Source organism: Haemorhous mexicanus, chromosome 3 (assembly GCF_027477595.1).
Source record: "Haemorhous mexicanus isolate bHaeMex1 chromosome 3, bHaeMex1.pri, whole genome shotgun sequence".
Lineage (NCBI taxonomy): Eukaryota > Metazoa > Chordata > Aves > Passeriformes > Fringillidae > Haemorhous > Haemorhous mexicanus.
In genome coordinates, this window is record NC_082343.1 from 29,684,625 (window position 1) to 29,703,855 (window position 19,231).

Consider the following 19,231-nt stretch of genomic DNA (forward strand, 5'->3'; position numbering starts at 1 on the left):
CTCAGTGGGATGTCTTTGTTCTAGGACCTGCTGCATGTTAATGCACTCATCATCCTCTTACCTGAATGGAAAAAAATGCTGGGGGGTTCTTAAGCCAAGGAACAGTTCTAGATATCCCAGGAGCCCTTTCCTCTTCTGATGCAGTGAACATCATTGTGGGGTTAGGGAGGTCAGGAAAAGTATTTGGGGTGAGAAATGTCTGTGAGATTTGCCATACACCCTATAATCACAGCCATGGCTGTTAAATATTACTGCCAGCTCTGCTTGCTGCGTGACCGTGCACTCAACAGCGCCGCGAGAAGGAGACGCCCCAGGTGCAGAATGCTGCACGGGCCTGGGGAACCCAAACTGTTTGGCTCTGATTTCATGTGGAAAAGCAGCTCAAAGGCAGAGGCTGGAAGTGCAGCCTGTGCCACGAACAGGCCTGTAACACAAGCAGCACCAGCGCTCCATGTCTGGGATCAAACCCCATGAGCAGGGCAGGGCTCTCCTCTCGAGATGGAACGTGCAGGAAACCGCGCACGGCCCAAATTGTATTTTTGTCATGGAGGGAGTGCCAGATGCCCCATGGGATGAAGGAGTGCCATGGAAAATTGAAGGAGAATGGGAGCTTCAGGGGACACGTGGACTTGAGTCAGCTGCTTAATGACACAAGTTTCAGGGCTAGCTTCTCTAGTGCCAGAGGCTATGATGGCTGCTCCATTGTCAGGCAGCTTCTGAAAGAAAAAACATGTCTGCAGTTAATTACTCAGGGTGTTAAACTGATGTGCAAGCAGAGTTCTCATTTTCATAGACTCTTCTACATTTTTTTAGTCATGAAACTAAGCAGTCTTCCCTAAGTTGTGGGTATCAAGGACTCTAAAAGTTACTTCTTCCATTTAAAAAAAAAAAAAAAAAAAAATCAGAGTTAGATAGGCCCACTTCCTCAAGAGGATTATTACAGGCTCCACAGTGTGGTGCTTAAGGAAAAAAAGCAATTCTTGACCTGTACACAGACCACCAGGAGATCTTTGACTTGCAGGAAGAGCTGAGTTACTATTGCCAGCAAGATGTAAAAATTTGGAGGGAGGCCTGCAGATCATACAGAGATAAGATTATGGTGATGGCCTATCACACAGTGGATGAGAATTTGATGAAGAGATGAAGCTTTATTGGTGTGTAGATGCCTTTCTGTGTAATATGGTGACCTATACTCCCTTGTACATGTACTGGTTTATAGCTCTTATAGGAGGGAAAAGGTATTTGACAAATGACATACATACCTGGCCCAGAAGAACATTCAAACTGTCATGCATTACACAGCTGTTGAGTGTCAAGTGAGAAACTGCTTCTGGGGTGGCAAGGTGATCACTGATGGGAGGACAATTACTTTCAAACATAATGGCTGCTTTTCCCATGGTTTTATCAAATGCCACCATGAAAATGACTGGACCCATCCAGTGGGGGTGACCTTTGGGTGTTCATGTTACACAATGAAGCAAAAGATGGACGGCCTAACGAAAGCAGGGTTTGCCATCAGATTCAGATGGGAGCATAAGTGAGCTGCTAAGAAAAGAAACAGATGGGGAGCTCATAGTCTTAGCCAGGACCAAACTGTCCAGGCCCTTATCCCCAGAGATGTTTTCTGGCAGCAGGTCAATGCCCTTTGTCTGTACTACAAAGCAGCCCCTGATGAAAAGATCCACTGATCACCTACTTCAGGATGGTAACAATAAAGGTGTACTTACATGGGCTCTGTGCCCTAGTGCTTTTCATGAGCATAAATGGCAAATCATTCTTTTCCCTGTCTGAAACCTGCCAGGCCTGCTGCTGATGAATGAACTCCCTTGCCTTGCAGTTGCCTGGTACACCCTGGAACTGAACAACACTCTGGGGAAGGGCTACAGCTGTGAAACCTATGAGGTCTGGCATTTTGAATAGAGAGGCAACAGCCTTTCCTTGGATTACATAAAGATATGCCTCTGCCAGAAGCAGGAAGCTTTAGGCTGCCCAGCCTGGTGTGCAGATGCAGACAAAACCCTGCTACATATGCTGAAGATTACAGGCAGAAAGATGCTCTTTTGTAGCTTGAGCCTGTTAAGTAACTTGTATGGTTATCCCTTCACCCCAGCTTCTGAGGTGCCCTCCTGTGATCTGTCCATGAGAAGGCAGCCACTGGCTGTGGAAGCACCCCAAAGGATGAGTGCCCCTGATTTGCAAGACTGCCATTTCTACAGTTTTCCTTGCCCCTGTATGGTTGTGTCTACAGCTATTTAAACCCTCACACTTCCTGCATGACCTTGCCTTGACCACAGCACAGGCTCTGTCCTGAGTCACCCAGGGGATTTCTCCAGACAAAGACTATTTACCAAGCATGCCTTGAACTGCATTAAGATGGCACTTTGCTCATGCTGTGACACAAGAAGAACAGGCTCCATTATAGTCTTTTCCAGGATATCCTTCCATCTGTTTCTTCTGTTACCCCCTGTGCCAAGCAGTGCCAGCCTCTCCAGTTCTTTGGCATTTCTGGACCTTTAGAACACTTTTCACTCACTATTTCCTGTCCACTCCATACCAGATATTCCAACAACTGCACAAGGGAGAAATGAAAACAATTTTCTTTTCAAAATATAAGTTGTTCTTTTTTCCATAAAGAAGGAAAAAAAAAAACAACCCTCAAGTTTGAAGTTATGTTTATGATGATGGTATTTTCAAACAGCAGCCACAGAAAAAAAACCAGTAGTGTTTCTTATTTTAATTGCATAAACCCAATATGAATAAATTTTATCAAGCCTGTAAGTATATAGAGGTGTGTTCCTTTAATATTTTTGTCTACTTCTATTTACAAAAGGAAAAATGAGCTTACAGTTTCAAGCCAAATTAAAAAAAAAAACCAAAAAACAAACAAACAAGGCTGAAAGAAGAGGCAGAAGAATGTGTGGGCTTTTACTTTAAAAAGTATCTGGAAGACAAACAGAGGACACACAGGGAAAGCTAAGAGCCAGAGCAGCTGCTGATGCCCTTGAATTTAAACAGCATCTGAAAATCCAAGTCTCTTATCTGTCACTTAATATGTAGTGAAAGAGTCCAAAACAGAGCAGTCCTTCAAGCCTCAGATGAACTCTGGGGCACTGGAAGCTTAGTAGCCATATTTTTCATTGAGATGAGTCTTGCCATCACCACTTTGACCTAATGGACAAAGAGGAAGAGTTGCATTATTCTTTTTATCCCTCACCTAAGAGAAATGTGCATCCCTGTATGAAAGTCTCTAGGTAGCACCAGCCATACAAGCACAGAGGATAAAAAGTCAGACTGCATATTGCAATGTGTCTTGATTTACACTTAGAATTCATTTCAATTTTACTAACAGTGTTAAGATTACATCAGGTATTCCTGTTTGTGTGGCTGTTTTGTTTGGGTTTTTTTCTGGAGTCCTAATGCCAGCTTAGAAGGAAAGTTTGACTATTTATTGTCAGGCAGAACCAAAAAACAGAGCTCCCTCTTATGGACACAGCTTGCTTAACTATCCCAGATCAGACTTTGGAGTTACAGCACCAGGATTCTGCTCCTGTGGATTCATACGTCAGAGATGTGCAGTCTTTTCACTGAAGGATGATTCACCAGATTACAGTTTTCTTCAGTGAAATTTATTCTTATTTCTATAACCTTGTAGCAGCCTTACAAAAATTATAGTAATAAATCTATCAAGTGAAGGCCAAGCTTTGAACTTACTCTGAAAACCTCAATGCACGAAAATGAGTTTTCTATTTTAGAGAAAATGAACATTCATTAGCTGTTTAAAAATAACTTCACCTAGCTAAAAACACCCTGGAACTAAAGATAAAAAAATATTCAAATTTAACATATGTTGGATGAGTGCATAAATTATTCAGTGCACTGAATGCTTCACCAAAGCATTATCAAGACTCTTCTCCCAAACAGCTGACCCAGTGTTTGTATTCCAATGATTTTTGAAAAAAGCTGCAAAGAAGCATTTTTGGATTTCACAGACTTCTGTGAAAACTGAGAATTCTGACATTGCTGGAGCATTTATCCCTATTTGAGCAAATCTTTCAACTGGGTTATCAAACCACCATGTGTGAATGCAGTTAGCTCTCTCAGGTGTTACAAAACTGAAAAACAAACTTCAGGTGTCTCTCTCCATTGCCCTGAAGCTACTACAGATATGGTCTGTACTTCACTGCAAGACTTGCATGGCCATACAACAAACACGGGGCATAACATGCCACAAAACATCAGGTTCTGAGTAAAATATTCCTGAATTAGCTTTTTTCAAAGACTTAGAAATACATCCTGATGACTTATTAGGAAGATTCTTGAGTTATGAGACTAAAACCAGTAAGGAAATAGTTGATACCTGCAGGAGGAATCCATATGCAGTAGTCTGGGTCATCATCTGGGTACTGTGAGGAAAAAAAAGGTTGCTGGACCTGCAAAGAGAAGAAAGATTTTTTTAAGGTGCTGTACCCCTCCACCAATGTGTCACAACCACTAAATCCCTCACTAATTCAGAGAAAAGTAATCAGAGGTGAGGGTTATTTCCACAAGAGTCAGGGATGAAAACCAATACAGAAGAAAAATCAAACACTCAGATAGATCCAGCTCATTTCCATTAGAGTCACAGACTAATAAAAATGCTCTTTAGAGGGGACCTCTGGAGGTCATCCAGTCCAATATCCCCCTCAAACAGAACCTGTCCACTTCTGGACAGTTTCATCCTAATGTTTGGTGATGTCATTTGGCATAGGATGTCTTTATGGAGGGAAAAGCTTTAGAGTAGGATATTCAATAGGTGCTTTATTGAGTTCAATGCAAAATACCACTGAAAACTTTGGGTTTAAGGTGATTTTCAAACTGGAGCTTATAAAAGTTCAGGTGTTACATAAGGGTAACTTGGTTTTCAGAAAGAAAAGAATGCTCATTGTTTTCAGGTCTCACTGGCATCTTGAAATGTTAAAGCAAACCCCAACAGGTCACTTGCAATGCAGGTGTTGACACAGCAGTATCTTTTTGTCCCTAGATTTTTAGTTTTTGCCACATCAGCATCATTTTCTCAACAACTTCTGTTTTCAACAACTGCAGGTAAAAAAATCATACAACTGTGGAGTGCAAGACTTAAGAGCTCAAAATAATGCCAAGTTACTCAGCACTGATTTGCATCACTCTGTAGCATCATTACAGTCTAAAGTTATGAGTTGAAACAAATTTTCATTCCCTCAATAACTTTCCTTCCCCAAAATAACATCTAAACCAGCTTTCTTAGAAGACTAATGTTTTCCAAAATATTACACTGAAGAGCTGTACAGCTGTTAAATACAGCTCATGAACAATCACTTGAAAATTGTTTTTCCAGTTTTACATGATTCAAAGTTATTGAAATATTACAAAAAAAACCCCCTCAAAAACCCAAACAAAAAAACTCCCAAAAAAACCCAACTGACTTCTGGTTGATACTTTCCATGCAAGTTCTGAGCCCAAAGGCAGAGACAGCAAGTGGAAAAAGTGAGTTGTGATGGGAGAAAGAATACACCTAAGCCATCTGGCATTTGGAGAATGCTCAGTGTTAGAGCAAACTCTCTGCTGATGAGAGGTGCTGACTTGACTGCCTCAGCATGAAAAACTGCCTTGTCCTCCCATATTCATAACAGTGGTAAAACTTGGGCTTCACCAGTATAAATAAACTCTTGATTTCTTCAGCATCTTTAGAAAGGCCAGCAACAAAAGACAGTTCTGAGGACTGTGCCTACCCTACCCTGGGTCCTTGGCCAGGACTAACAAAGCAGCAGTCAGCACACACAGGATGCAGGGATCTGAGGTTCAGTAAGTGCTGCAGGGCTAAAATTAGACGGTCCCCACAAAGAAACTGTCCCAGTGGTCAGAACTCATAGTCCACCAAGTACAATCACCAAGTCAGCAGAAGGGTGGGATGCCCTCTGAAGGGAAGAGCCTCACAATAATCATTAGGCTGTCAGAGAAGATCCTTCCCAGCTTCAGGAAGGCAACAATTGACTGAGTCCCAAAATGTGCAAAGCTCACATACTTTACATTTTAATACTAATCTTATGCACAGGAGAAACATTATCTGGTACAACCACTCAAATTTAGTGATAACTTGGTTGCAAAAGACATTAGTCTTTCAAACTCATCTCTTTCACATGCTACAGAGAAGGATGAGGTTTGACACAGACTAACTGCAGCTTTAGTACAGCATGTTCTGTGTCAGCCAATATGTATTTCCCAGGCTACTCTCCAAGGAAAGCCTGGAGAGCACCACTGACACTCCAAAGCCTCGAGAGCACCTATGTTCTACAACACTTGTGATACAGAAGAAGCAGCAATCAGTAACTGCCAGGTGAAAAGGTGAAAAAGTAACTTTTGTGATTGACCAGAGAGCCTCTAGCATGCCTGAAATGCTGTGTTTTACCTTTTCATCAGAGCCCCCAAAATCGGTGTTCAATGGCAGTGTACAGTTCTACATTTGGGTCTTAGTCAGCAGAGAAGCACTGCTATCACCAAGTTAGACTCCATCAACTTATTACTAGTTCACTAAAAAAGAGCCTAGAAATGACTTCCTTTTAAGCTGCAGGAGTCAGGGTGTTGTAACTGACCTTGCTTGAGCTATTGATTTTCTTAACTTTCTCAGATGTCTCTTCAGGTTCCTTATTTACTACCTTGGATGCTGGAAAGAAAGCAGAATTGTTTTATGACACAGCACAAATGACCAATTCTATGATATAAGCTTATAGGAAGTTCACATAAAAATTAATACATCCATAAGGAAATCTAAGCTATCTCACCGCACCACAATTACTTGAGAATAATACTGCTGAACATCTTATTGTTTTTCCTAGATTTAATTTAGGTTAAATACACTGTCAGTCATGCAATTGAATGTAGTTTAGCAAGATCCTCTATTAGTGATTCTGTAATATTAACTTTAGTTAATGGCAGATGTTTATTTTCTAAAAGACACTACCTGTAAACACCGAAGTGATTGATACAGAGAGGAGCAGGAAATGTGCAGGATCAATTTGCTTTTTAAAAAAACAAACACCAAACTTTAGAGATGATGGGTGAAAAGAATTCCTTGGTTTTCTGCCACTTAGTACTTGAAATACTGATACTCTCATGGCTCTCTATGGGTAAGATGATGAGGACAGATTCTAAGGAATCTGAGTTACCAAAAAAAAAATAGAAAGGTCATAAAATCTCCTCCATGTACACCCAATATTCTTCATTTTCAAGATCTGATTTTTTGTGCATACAGGCAGAGGCATCATCAAGGTCACCAGCAGATTATTACCCAATGTTATGTAGCATTTGTCACTTTCTAAAAGAAAGTTTTGTCCTTCTGTAGTGTTATGAACTACTGCAAAAGAATAGCAGAGGAAAAAGCATCATCATAGTCTCCTAAATGAATTATTCTTCTCACACTGCTTTTTTGGAAGAAAAAAAATTCTAAACAATTAATGACTATGAAAAGCAAGGACAGCTGTAACATAGTGGAAGTGCCCAGTCTTTACCACACCCTTACCATTTCCCAAGCAAAACACAATCTTTCATTTCAGTTCTAGATTCTTTAGGCTCTAGATTAGGCTCAATTTCCTTTGACCCACGTAAGGCAGTAAGTCCTTCAGTCAGTTTCTAAACCCACATGCTATTACAAAATAGTCTGTATTGTACTGTTCACCTGGGGATTTCTCTTGTGAGGGTCCCATCTGAGATTCATTCCTCAGTACCTTTGGCTCAGGCAGAGAATCAACCCCTGTAACACAAGAAAGGAAGAGCTTAGTGGCACTGCAGTAACTCTGATGAGCAGAGTGCATCCCTGAGACCAAGCACAAAACTCTTTGCTAGCTACATTTGTCTCATGAAGAACTCTTCTCTCAAAAGCCTTCCAAATTATTTCATCTATCAAGACCATTGCAATACAATAAAGAAAATTCTGTGATCTGTTAAAATACTCTTCTGCAGCAACATGTCCAGCATTAAGCCAAAAAGCTAGAACTAGCTTTCTGTTATCAAACATATTGTTCACTGAGAAACATCATTACTGAGTTTTCAAATGCATCAGGCTGATACAGGAAGGGAGGGATTGGAGATACCTCAAAGGTACCTTTCCATTACCACTTCTGAATTTGTTTTTCCTCATTACAAATGGATCTGAAGTTTTGCACAGACATTTGTTTTCCTATTATGTCACTTTTACTGCCAACAAAACATTGCAGTTGTTTTCCTATGGACAATCAATTTAATGGAAACAAGACTTATCAAAACAGGACTTCCTTACATCCAGGAGATTTGTTCTATTTCACCAAAAAGCATGAAAAACTGACTGCCAAGCAGAGTTTCACCTAGAACCATGTGAAACTCAGCTGCTGCCACATGGACTCTGGACTCATGGCAAACAAACCTATGGAAAATAAATAGGTTGGAGAACCTGTGACTCAAACATTTGATTCACATAGCTCTTAAAAGTTCAGCAGTAACAGACTCATCTTCATTACTAGAAAAATCAGAAACAATGGTTTACCATCCTGATGGGATTCTAGATGTTTGTTACTGCAAGGGGAGCCATCAGGAGCATGAGTTTCTTTCCCTGTTTCTTTCTCTACTGTCATCTTCATTTCCAGATTTGACACTCTGCTGTTTACTGCATCTGCTTCTTGCTGCTCTTCCATTTCTTCTTCCTCCTCCTCCTCCTCCTCCTCTGGTCCATCATCTTTTGTTTTTAACAAGCTTTCAGGGATGTCTGGACGCTTAACAGGCAACTTCTGCAAGACAAAGACTTGGGCATCAGCGCCAAGACAGAGGCAGATGTCACAGATACTCATTACAGGAGAAAGCACACACACCACTGTCAGAGACACCTGGTAAGGAAGCACTCTCAGGATGACAAATAGTTAGGGCTTAAGGAAAAGTTACTAGCAGAGATGGAAGGTGAAAAAACATGTCCAGTCCATACACAAGGAGTGCAGTCTTTTCTTAAGAGGGACACTGGAAACTGCATCAATCATGGATATGATCTTGGCTGTGAAGATGCAGAAGAACAAGAAAAGGACTGGCTGCTGAGGCAGAGCACTGCTTCAGCCTCATGTCCCCAGGCTGCCTCTCCTGATCCACTGCCTTTTGACCACAGCTGTGCCCCAGAAAACTGGCTGTACAAAGACATGGAATGGCAACTGCTGGCAGCAAACGACATCCAACAGCCGCTGCTCGCTGCCCATGCACCTTCCACTGCCACAGGCTGCACCTCCACGCTGCTTCCATGCATGTTAGAAGACAGTTGCCACCTACAGCCCCCACAGCCTGAGAAGGTGGTCCCACAAACAGCCACTGACCTGCAACACCTACAAGTCCAACTTACCCCTAGGCTTCCAGTTTTCAGTTTGAATTTGCTTCCCCCTTTCATTGCACCAAAGAGAGGCAGGTTCATCTTTTTAGGCTTGTTCTCTGCATTCAGACTGTAACTCCCACCCCTAATAAAAATCAGACAGAAAGGGAAACAGAATACAAAGTATCAAGCAAGCTTATATATACAAATGCAAAAAAAAAGGAAAAAAAAAAGGTCTGCCTTTGAGAAGTGGATATATGAAAATCCTTTTATTTCTCTTCCACTTGCAGCACCCAAGGAGGATAGGAGGATGCTGCAGGAGATGACTCCTCCATCCTATATATATGCATTGTAGGATTCAGACACATGCCATAATAGGAAGCAAAAAAAAAATGAACAAGGGAAAAACCCTCTGTATCACATAGACTCCCTTAAATGCAACTGCATACATACACACAAATTTATATATAAAAACATACTTGGAGGCCAAACATTAATTTAAATGAATTAGTTAATTAACCTCTAATCAAGCTGCCACTAGTAAATGAACCCAGCACACATCCTCTCAAACTGCAGTGGTGCTGCTAGGCAGTAGTTGAACAGCCACTACGTTTGACTTCCAAATGCATTTCACAGAGTGAAAGTGGGTTTCATGTTTGTACATAGTATCTGTAAAATTCTTCACCTCCTTTTGGATGCACATGGGAAAAAAATTAAAAAGCTAACAGTCTGCTTCCAGTCCCTTACCCCTGTCATCCTGCCAGCTTGGGCTGGTCTCACTCCAGTGCTGTGCATTTCCCTCAGCCACAGATGCTGCAGTAGCCCAGAGGCACAGCAGCTCCTTAAAGAGCTGAGCCAGGTAGTTTGGAAGGCTGTCCTGCTTTTGTGATTGGAAAGCTGCCTGTTTGCTGGGCTTGCACAACTGCCCATGGATAAGAATAAAGGGAAAAGTACTTGTTTTGTTTTCACCAAGACTTACGGGGGCTTCAGCTCAGGCAGTTCTGTGGGCTTGACAAGCTTTATCAATCCTTTCAGTCTCTGCTGCTCTTTCTTCAGTTCAAACGACCGCAAGTGAAGCTTCTTTCGTGCCACGCTGTCCAATGTGCATCCTGATTTCATTTCAGTCATGAACTCATCCAAAGAATCCTGAGCTGCTGGATGGGACTGAGCTAGGCAAGATAAAGGGAAGATATATAATGTTATGGTGGGGACATAACTGTAATCATCAGGTCCTGCCTTTAGAGAATAAGGTACATGAGAACAACTATCCTCCCTGTGAGATTCTGTTGAATTGTGAAATAATGGAGGTTGTTAGACCTGGAGAGATGAAAGCATTTCTCCTAACAAAAGCCTGAAAGTAAACTTTAATTCACTTACCTAAAAAACCCTCTCTTGAAATGGAATGTTTCTTTGTGAGTGCTATTCCTGGTTGTTCATCTCACTTCTATATCTGCTCACTCTAAAAAAGTGGCTTAGGGATTTTTTTGTAGTCACAAACTAAACTAATCCCAGCCACATGAAAACCTACACCACTGCATAGGGAATCAGATTTTGATGTTCCTGGGATGTTTATGTCATAACATTTGTAAAGTTCGAAATCAATCAGTGCTGCCTTGTACTCCTGAAAGAGTTCATACAAACCAAATTTCATGCATTAGGCCAATCACACAGAATGTACCTTTATTTTGACTAGATTTTCTGCAAGAAAACTGCTTTGAACTTGAAAAGAGTAATGACAGTCTTTCTACTCCACGTAATTTCAAAATATTTACAATATTATGCATACTTAAATTATTAAAACAAAACTCAGGAAGTAAAACTAAATCTCTAATGAGTAAGAAAAAGAAATACTCTTCTAATACCTGGATTTAAAATAACCAAACAAAAAGATCCAGAAAAATGCCTTTCTGTGGCTTGAACAGTATTTCAGAAGTTGTTATATGGTATTCAGAAATAACCTGGAGGCAAACAAAGAAAAATGTTCTTGCCATAATTTTAACAAGTCTTTTGACAGCGAGTTTTCTGCCTTTTAATATTCAATGAAAAGTGGCAAATTCAATATATATTTTCTGCCTTATAAGTGTTTTTGTATATATGCACAAGCGTGTTTGATCAGTGAGTTATTTTCAGTTCAGCTTCAGCTAATTAAGTAGCACTTGAAATTTTAAATGCATAAAAATAAAACAGATCAAGTTATTTCAAAGAGTACATATTTGAGCAGTTTTACAAGACTTAAATAATTAGAGGAAAGTCTAATAAGACTCATGCTTATAAATGGATTCAGTTGAAAAGGATATTTCTGATGTAAAATAAAATAGAGTTTACCATTTGAAAATACATGAAACCCTTAACAGTAACTGTTCAAAGATATACAGAATTAATAGGCTTCAAAAGATAAGAAACAGTTGTAGCATCCACCTCCATGCAAGCACAAATGATGACAAAACATGTCATAAAAGAAATTCTTATAGAAATACTCTTTCTTTTCATCACAACTATTTATATGAACCAAGATAAAAACCAACAATGAGAAGGTATTGTTAACAATGTCTAAACCTCCTTGCAGCCAGGAGCTGAGCAGAATGGTAATTTGATTTAAACATCAAATTACAAAGATGTGGTTTAGTGAGTAGTCATATTCTTTAGAACAATTAAAACTCTGCAATTAAATCCAGAGCTCACTGCTGCACTGCAGAGTGGTGTAAGTAATTCAGTCAGTGAGTGATGCTCAAGGAGTTGGATCACCCCTGCTTGCAAATTGGATTCTCTGCTCAATTCCACCAACAGTGCCTAATACCAGCCAGCTCAGCTTGCAGGGTTACAGTTAGCATTCTTTACCTGTTGCAGCAGTTTTCTACACTATTGAATTAAAATCTGACATTACGAGGAGGTGAATCAATCATGTCTATTATACTTTATATCCCAGTGAGAAAAAGCTACAGGGCTATTTACTGCACCATCAACTTATTGATATTTTTCCTGAAGAGGCAACCAAAGATGAGACTGAAGAGCTTGACATATTTGATCTGCATTCAGCAGCATCAGTGAATGAGTGATACCAAGTCTCCACCAGTAATTAGTTCTGAAGAACCCCAGGGAACAATTTGTGAACTTCTACTGAGACTTTTTTAGGCAACTACTTAATTTCTCCAAGTGCTTGGTAAGAGGTGTAGCAATTTAGCCTGTCATTCATTCACTGGTGTCTCTACACTCTTATCTTTAGGCTCTAAATAATCATTTAGAGCAAACAAAAGTGCATTGAGGTTTCAGAACTGAATGTAATGCAGGAGTTTTGTTGGATAGGTCATGACATTGCTACAAATGTTCCATGGTCAATAACCCTGCTCCTGGCTTTCTCAACACCTGCAATTAACCGAAAGCATTCAAATAAGAGAAAACCAAAGGATCTAGAAAACACCCAAGCAAACCAGCTGATTGATGCAATATTTGCTATGTTTGTCTACCCTGGCCTAGTTCTGGCAATTCCTATCCAATACTGAATGATTCTGTGCTTCAGTAAGTGCCAAGACTGTACTTTTTTCCAAGGCTCTAAACTAGCTGTGTAACCACCTGCAACTTACAAAAACACGTGTATTGGGATAGCATGACCAGGTTTTGGTAGGGAAGGGGACTATGGCATTATAGGGCGTTAGCAGAAGTATAAAAATGAACTGACTCCCTTCACCCAGTCTCTACTACAATGTAATTCAACAGTCTTGTTGAGAAACAGTATCAGTAGAAGCAAAGGTATCAGAAGATATGAGAGCTTGGAATTACACCTCTCAGACAATCTAAGCATTAGCTTATTTTTCTGGTCAATTGCTTATTACTTATCAAAAGTATAAGGCTGAAAACAATTCCTTCAAACACACAGAACATCAGTTTGTATGTTTGGTGGAATGGTACTGGTTTTTGAACAGGGATCTGGTATAATCAATCACCAACAAAGATGTTGATATAAATGAGTTTTGGTGAGAGCTGAATAACTAGAAAGAAACACAGCCATGTAATGCACAGAAGATAGCCCAGCTGTCACACTGCTGCTAGGCTTCTTGGAGAGAAACTTCTGACAAACTCATGGCGCAGCCTTTATTAATGCCAACTCTCCAGTAGGGCTTTTGTGTGAACAACCAGCCTAACACATTTCCTTCCCACCTTCCTTTTACTCCATGAGCCATCATCAGTAACAGAAAGCAAAATGCAGCCATTGGTACAGTTTGCTTTTAAACATAACTCACTAACAGATACCATCACTGGTCTGGAAAGGCTCTGCCTTTAGAAACAAAGGCATAATCCTAGAGCCTGAATGGCACTCTCCTTTACTGGCATGTTCACTGAACATATGGGCTAAGTGTCAACTGCTTTGTCTCCACATTTCTCACTTCCCACCTTTCCATTAAACAGCGTGTTTATAACAAGAGAAGTGAAATATATTACCTTTTCTGTGAGTTCTTTCCTCCACCCTTACAAATGTTTTTTAAGGGAGTGGAAAAAACAGTGTTCCTCAAATTGGGTCACTTTCAGCAATATGGGCAGATAAACAGTAATAATATTCACCCTTTCAGAACTCCAGGAGCTTGTACACTTGCCACCTCACTTGAACTTAGACGCTGCTCGCTTTGGAAAAAGCTGCATTCATTAGCAAGTGACTATAAAAAGAGCACATAAACTACTGGCTGAAGACTGTAAGAATTCTCTCAAGCTAACTCAGTGATCTGCAAACCTTCCTATCCCTTTGTGAAAAGTGGACACTGAAAAAAACCCCCAAACCTTTGAAAAGAGAAATCGCTAAGATAATTTTCAGCTCTGTATTATTCTTAATGGAAAGCACTGTGATCAAATAAACTTCATTCCTTACCTTTCCCTGAAACCTTCAGCTTCTCTGTTATCTCAGAAAGCTCATTTTCTGCTTCTTTCAGCTTTGTGACCTGTAAGATAACACCATGCTTAAAAGACTTTACCTTGTTAGAATCTCATTTTAACAGTTACTCAAGTATCTTATCATATTACTTTCACTCTTCTACTTCTGAGCTTTGACCAGGACTTCCTGGGCTGAAAAAAATTAGAAGTCTAGATTCTTCCTAAATAACTTACTCATTTTTTGACATGGAAAATTATTTAAACCATTTCTGAAACACGGCAGTACGCATAAGTCTTCTGCAGCAGTGTTATACCACCACTGAACCCTCCAACCCTTCCTATCCCTCACAACCTACTGTCTTTGTAGGATCTATTGTTTGTCATATGCCTGTCAATCCAGGACTCTTATTCTTTGAAAGAGAATGAGATATTTCTTTGGGATGTGTCCTGCGGACTTAAAAGCTTGGAATTATTTTCCCATTATTTAGAATTAATTTAAAAGTATCCTGTTCTGGCATTTCCTTCATCCACTGCCATGAGCCACTAAGATTTCTTCTTAGTCATAATATAATACAGGCATGAGAGAGTAACCCTGACATGTCATAACAATTTTTCTTACCAAGGAGTCATAAGTCTCTGGTTTTTCTTCTATTTTACCAGCTTTCTTCATTCTGTTCAGTCGTTTCTTTTCCACAGCACCAGTTCGATCAAGGAAGGTGTCATCATCACTGTCATAGAAATCCTCATCTTCCCAGTTCTTTGATTTCCTTTTTCGGGATACTGAGAAAGGCACAGGAGAAGGCAAGAAACAAAATGATTTGCATATCCCTCAGCAATAAAGCAAATTCAAGACAACAATCTCAAATCCCTAATTTAGGGCATTTAGAATGATCACAGTTATTCACCTGCTTCTTGCCTCAGTACTCCTCGAGCATCCAGCAGCCTGCAAGCTTCCAGTGCACACTGTATCATTGCTTCCTTCTTTTTTCCTGAATGGAGAACCTCTGCCACCAGCTGCTTCCCTGATGCATCATCCACAGGCAACCTGTTCAGTTTGAAGGATCAGAGAACAGCTCAGATACAAACAGCTTTTCAGGGATTCTATTCAGATATTTTACAATGCATTGCCATTTCATTTAAATCTTTTTTTTGTGTTAAATTTTTCCAATTTTCATTTCACACAGAACCAAGCAAAACACAAGCATGATTTCCTAATCACGCAAGTCAATTTGTATTTCACTGTCCAAACAATAATTTTTCCTCTTTTTATTTCATTAGAAATACAGGAAGTTAAATGTCAATCCCTGAATCATTTTAAGTACAGGCATCTTGTATCCATACAACATGAATAACAAATAGTTTCCATGATGAAGCAAAGGATTTTTAAGCAGTACAATCATTACCATGTTGAGACTTGTTGACTTAATTTCCACCTCACCTCCTCTTGTCTTATAAAAGAATTAAATTAGTGGCCTCTAGTAGGAAGCCCTCAAAAACTGTCATATACCATACAGGAACCAAAGTCAGGCACACAGTAGAATTAAGTTTGGGGTTTTTTGATCTTTCTCATTAGGAATTGAAAGAGATTGTTTCCTAGTTTCTTCTCTTGTATTTCTATTTCACATACTGCTCAAAACAAGGGGAGCTGAAAGAACCTAGACTCCTGCTTTCTCAATTTTCAACCCCTAGGAAAACCAAATCTTGTCAGAAGAAAAAAGGAGCACAGACACTGAACTAGCCATTGATCCTTGAACTTCTGTCTCAGTGTCAGGGCCTAAGTCTAAATTCAGCTGGCTTCCTTGCCAAGTGTGATACAACAAGTAATTCCTTCAACTTCTGTTTGCAAATTCAAAAACAGTCAACTTCCATGTACCAAAAGAATGGAGATGTACATACTTGATCCTGCATAGCCAGCTGTTGTGCCCACGATCATCATACTCATATTCTAACTCTTCTCCTAGAGAAGAAAAGAAAATTGATGTAGTAACAAAAATTGAAGTAAGCAGGAATAATCTTTACAGCAGAAAAGAATGTCATGGGACATTCTTCTAAACAAAAGGGATAACAAGCTCTTTTTACATACCATTATTTTGATTTACTTATGCTGATTTGTTTTGTTTTTTTTTCAAAATCAAGGCTTTTTCAGACCAAAAAATCTCTAAGTAGCCTGTTTAGGAACACATAATTCAAGGAAAAAAACCAATCTTGCCTCTGCATGTATTAAAGTAAATGACGCTGATGCAACAACAAGTTTGCAATCTGAATTCACAGGTACTGTTTGTCTTGAAGGTTGCTTTTTCACTTCAACAAGTAAGTGAATATTCTTTAAGTTTCACTAGCAACCACTCAAACTTTAGACTACTTAATTATTGCCTTTTGTCTTTTTTAGATTTTCCCATTTTACAGTTATACACAATTACAGCCATCTCCAAAGCAAACAGACTGGAAATTGAGGGGTTTTGATTTTTCTGCATAGCTTCAAAGCATGGGTGAAGTTTGAGTGTCTCTCCAGAGGATACAAGCTGAAGAATATTCCAGAATACAAGCTGCTCACTGCAGTTTAGGAATTAGTAACTAGGACTAAGACTCAGATATACAATGGTGGGCCACGTTTTAATAAAAAAACCCAAAACAAACCACAACAAATCCCCACCAAAACCTGATGAAACAAGAAATGTTACCCACAGTGTAACAGAAAAGTTTTGCTCCCACATGGCACCTCAAATCCCCCTGAAACATAAACAACAAAGCAACACTTCGCTAAGTAAAAAATCACATTTAATTAAAAAAAATAAATAATTACCTTCTCTATCAAAAAAGCCCTGCAAGGCCTTCCTAGGGTCTTTCATATAAAAGGCATCTTGAACATCCTGAAAATCAACAGCAATAGGGTTTTCTTCAACCTCATCTTCCTCAGCATCCTCACCTGGAAAACATACAAAGTCCAAAAAAACCCTGTGAAACATGAGAAAGAGAACACCAGCCTATTTCAACTTTCATTAGTTTGAAAGAAGTAGCAGCTATGCCACAAAATTATTTCCCTTAACTTCATTATTTCTGTACCCGATCCAAAAAAATAGTTTTTTTGCTTTTTGTTATTCCAACACAATTCAGTTTTGCAGACAAATGTCAGTTTCAGTACTTTCAAAGGGTTATGAGCTTACACATTTTCACTCAAAAAAACCCAACTCACTTTGTTGCAAAAAGCTCATCAATTATAATTTAACTAGCTCTAATATGTGGACTTCCTGTTTAAATGTAAAGACTGCATAGAAGTCTCAAGCTATTATATTTCACCTCTTGGGCAAAAGTGTGGACATCATCACAGGAGAATTAATTACGCTCTAAGTTTCAAAATTTTACAGGTATAGGTAAATTACCTCCTCCTGTTTAAAAGAAGCTCGCTGGATGTTAGCTTGTCTCATACCCTTTTTAACAGCAAAAGGATTAATTTGTACCCAAAATCTTTGATTGGATTGTGACTCTTGGCAGCCAGATGGAATATTAACCCTAATATTCAGTGAAAACAGGCTTACAGACTGCATATCAGCCAATCCATACATCATCACTTACCCATGCCCCATGAGCAGCTCAGATCACTATTGTGACTCCTTTCATTTCTCTCCTCTTTCTCATCTTCCTCATCGGAGTCCTCTCCCAACATTGTCTTTTCTAATTTTGCTTGCTGCTGCTTGCGTAGTGCCTTCAGTTGAGTCACAGTTAGTTCTGACTCAGACTCCTGGTCCTCTTTGGGTCCCTAAGTCAAAACAGAAAATCAGCAGGAGTGTTTTTAAAAAACCCCAAACACGTATTTCCAGCACACATGCAGGTCACATATAATAACATAGGCACATCATTACACTGCTCTTCAAAAAGTGGAATTATTTGACCACTAGTTATGGTTTGCATTCCAAAATATATTAGTTTTAATAGCATTTTCAAAAGAAGAGCAGGGAGAAATAAGCATTTTTGTGTACTTGCAGTCAGATCCATCTCACATATAACTGTAATTAAAAGGCTAAAGGCAAAAATTCGCATCAGAACTACACGGGTGAACCTGAGGAATGAGCAGCTTCTGAAGTGCATGTAAAAAACACTATGTGCTGTCTGAGTGCCTACTAATAAACACGCCCCTTTTTCACAGAGAAGTATTAGTTCTTTATTCACTGGGGCATCATACTGTCAGAAAGACCTTCCAACACCGTTGGTGAGAAATGCCTTTTGCACTCACGGCACATCAGCAGAAACCTGCAGCCCCACACCTGACTGCAGAGCCGGCAGCAGACACGCACAGCATTGCTCCCAGTCAAACAACCACGACGGCGCTGGGCTGCTTCCAAAGCGCCCCACACCCAGGCGGTCACCCGACGGAGCCGGGGAAACTCCTGAGCCTGCTCCAGGCCAGCCTTTACCACCCCGCACACGCTCCGGAGCCGCCCGAGCCCGAACCCGGACCCACCTGCAGGAGGAAGAGGCGGGAGCTGCCCCCGAAGCGCAGCCCGTGGCCCACCCGCACCCGGCAGTAGGTGCGGGGCGGCACCCGCGCCTTGTTGAGGAAGGTGCCGTGGGTGCTGCCCAGGTCGTACACGTAGAACCCGGCGGCATCGGCGCCGCCGGGCTCATCGGGGGAGCAGCCGGCGCCGCGGTACTGCAGCACGGCGTGGTGCCGCGACACCGACGGGTGCTCCAGGGACACGGCGCAGCCGGGCAGCCGCCCCACCAAGAACCAGCTGCTGTCCTCCAGCCGCACCGAACCCAGCACCACGCCGCCCTTCAGCACCTCCAGCCCGTACCCGGAGCCGGCGGGCGGGCGGCTGCCCCACGGCGGCTCCTCGTAGCGCGGCGCGGGCGGCGCGGCGGCGGCCGCGCGGGGGGCTCCCGGCGGGCTGGGCCCCGGGTCGCCGGGCCCGGGAGCGGCGGGCAGCGGGCGGCTCGGGCGCTTGAAGGCGGCGGGCTCGGCGGACTCGGCCTCCATTGCCTCTGCCGCCTCCGCCATCTTCCCGGGTCCGTCTTCAAACGGAGTCCTCCGGGGACGAG

The 19,231-nt window shown here is 41.0% G+C and overlaps 1 protein-coding gene across 1 annotated transcript; it reads right to left on the reverse strand.

Moving 5' to 3' along the window:
- Positions 1–2,719: 2,719 nt before the first annotated feature.
- Positions 2,720–19,216, reverse strand: SLC4A1AP (solute carrier family 4 member 1 adaptor protein). The gene is made up of 14 exons (XM_059841236.1): positions 18,654–19,216; positions 17,768–17,951; positions 16,998–17,120; positions 16,091–16,151; positions 15,100–15,239; positions 14,814–14,974; positions 14,193–14,262; positions 10,314–10,503; positions 9,368–9,479; positions 8,534–8,774; positions 7,691–7,765; positions 6,609–6,679; positions 4,358–4,430; positions 2,720–3,168 (listed from the first exon to the last, which is right to left on the reverse strand). Exons 1-14 carry the CDS (start codon positions 19,188–19,190, stop codon positions 3,119–3,121), a joined length of 2,088 nt encoding a protein of 695 aa, XP_059697219.1. The 5' UTR covers positions 19,191–19,216; the 3' UTR covers positions 2,720–3,118.
- Between the last annotated feature and the right edge of the window lie 15 nt (positions 19,217–19,231).